This window comes from Nothobranchius furzeri, chromosome 18 (genome assembly GCF_043380555.1).
Source record: "Nothobranchius furzeri strain GRZ-AD chromosome 18, NfurGRZ-RIMD1, whole genome shotgun sequence".
NCBI lineage: Eukaryota > Metazoa > Chordata > Actinopteri > Cyprinodontiformes > Nothobranchiidae > Nothobranchius > Nothobranchius furzeri.
The window spans coordinates 45,132,351-45,133,342 of NC_091758.1; the positions used below are offsets into that span (position 1 = coordinate 45,132,351).

Sequence of the window (992 nt, forward strand, 5' to 3'; positions counted from 1 at the left end):
TCCTACAACCTTCTGATCCACGAGAGGACACACACGGACGAGAGGCCATACACGTGTGACATCTGCCACAAGGCCTTCAGAAGGCAGGACCACCTCAGGGACCACAGGTGAGAAAAGGGTTCTTGCAGCACCTGGTTCAGATCCTCAGGTGGTGGATGTGTTCCTAAGTGCTGTGGTTCTGGGGGGCCCGGTCACGTCTAACAGCAGAACAAACTCTCTCCCTAACCCTGCAGGAGCTCTCCTGGAGTTTCTGCTGCAGCGGTGAAACATCTGGATGTGCACGTGACGCCTCACAACTAAACCTGTCTGTGCTTCCCTGCAGGTACATCCACTCCAAAGAGAAGCCCTTCAAGTGTCAGGAGTGTGGGAAGGGCTTCTGTCAGTCCCGGACGCTGGCGGTCCACAAGACGTTACACATGCAGGTCAAGGACCTGAAGCCGGCCAAGCTCAAGTAGCAACCGGGACACTGGAACCAGGACGCCGCTCCTCTCAGCTCACCTGATCCGGGAGGGACGTTCACGCGTGGGAACGGACCTCAGAACCCCCAGCTGTTGACCCAAACAGGAAAAGTTCCTCTGACAGCGATGAAGGCGGCGCCAGCGACACGTTTCCCCCAAACATCGCGTCCTGACCATGTTTTTGTACAGATGCATTATATCAAATAGTATTGTTGCACTTTAACCTGATTATTGATTATTGACATGTATCACTGGATTTCCTAAACTTATTTTTAAACAGAATAATCATTTTTAAATAAAATATTTTACTGTAATTAACTGAGTGTGTGACGGATTTTCTCAGAACTCAGGTTTGGATCTGGACCAGAACCCAAAAGAACAGTTCTGGTCCGATGGTCTGACTCGTTGTGACGGGTTCAGAAAGACACGAGTCGAGTCGAGTAACTTGCAGGGTTTGACTGAAACGATGACAGTCAGGAGAACGACGAGCCAATCAGAAACTCTTACATCATCAGTGAGGTCACGCCTCGTCTC

At 50.6% G+C, this 992-nt stretch overlaps 1 protein-coding gene across 3 annotated transcripts in view; it reads left to right on the plus strand.

Moving 5' to 3' along the window:
* The window catches only part of osr1 (odd-skipped related transcription factor 1), a 4,745-nt gene extending 3,969 nt beyond the window's left edge, over positions 1–776 (plus strand). For all 3 annotated transcript variants that reach the window (XM_070547249.1, XM_070547247.1, XM_070547246.1), the window contains exons 2-3: positions 1–107; positions 323–776. The exon at positions 1–107 is cut by the window's left edge. In XM_070547249.1, coding sequence (XP_070403350.1) covers positions 1–107; positions 323–455 — 240 coding nt within the window. In that variant the 3' untranslated portion in view covers positions 456–776. The remainder of the gene's footprint in view (positions 108–322) is intronic.
* Positions 777–992: the final 216 nt, after the last annotated feature.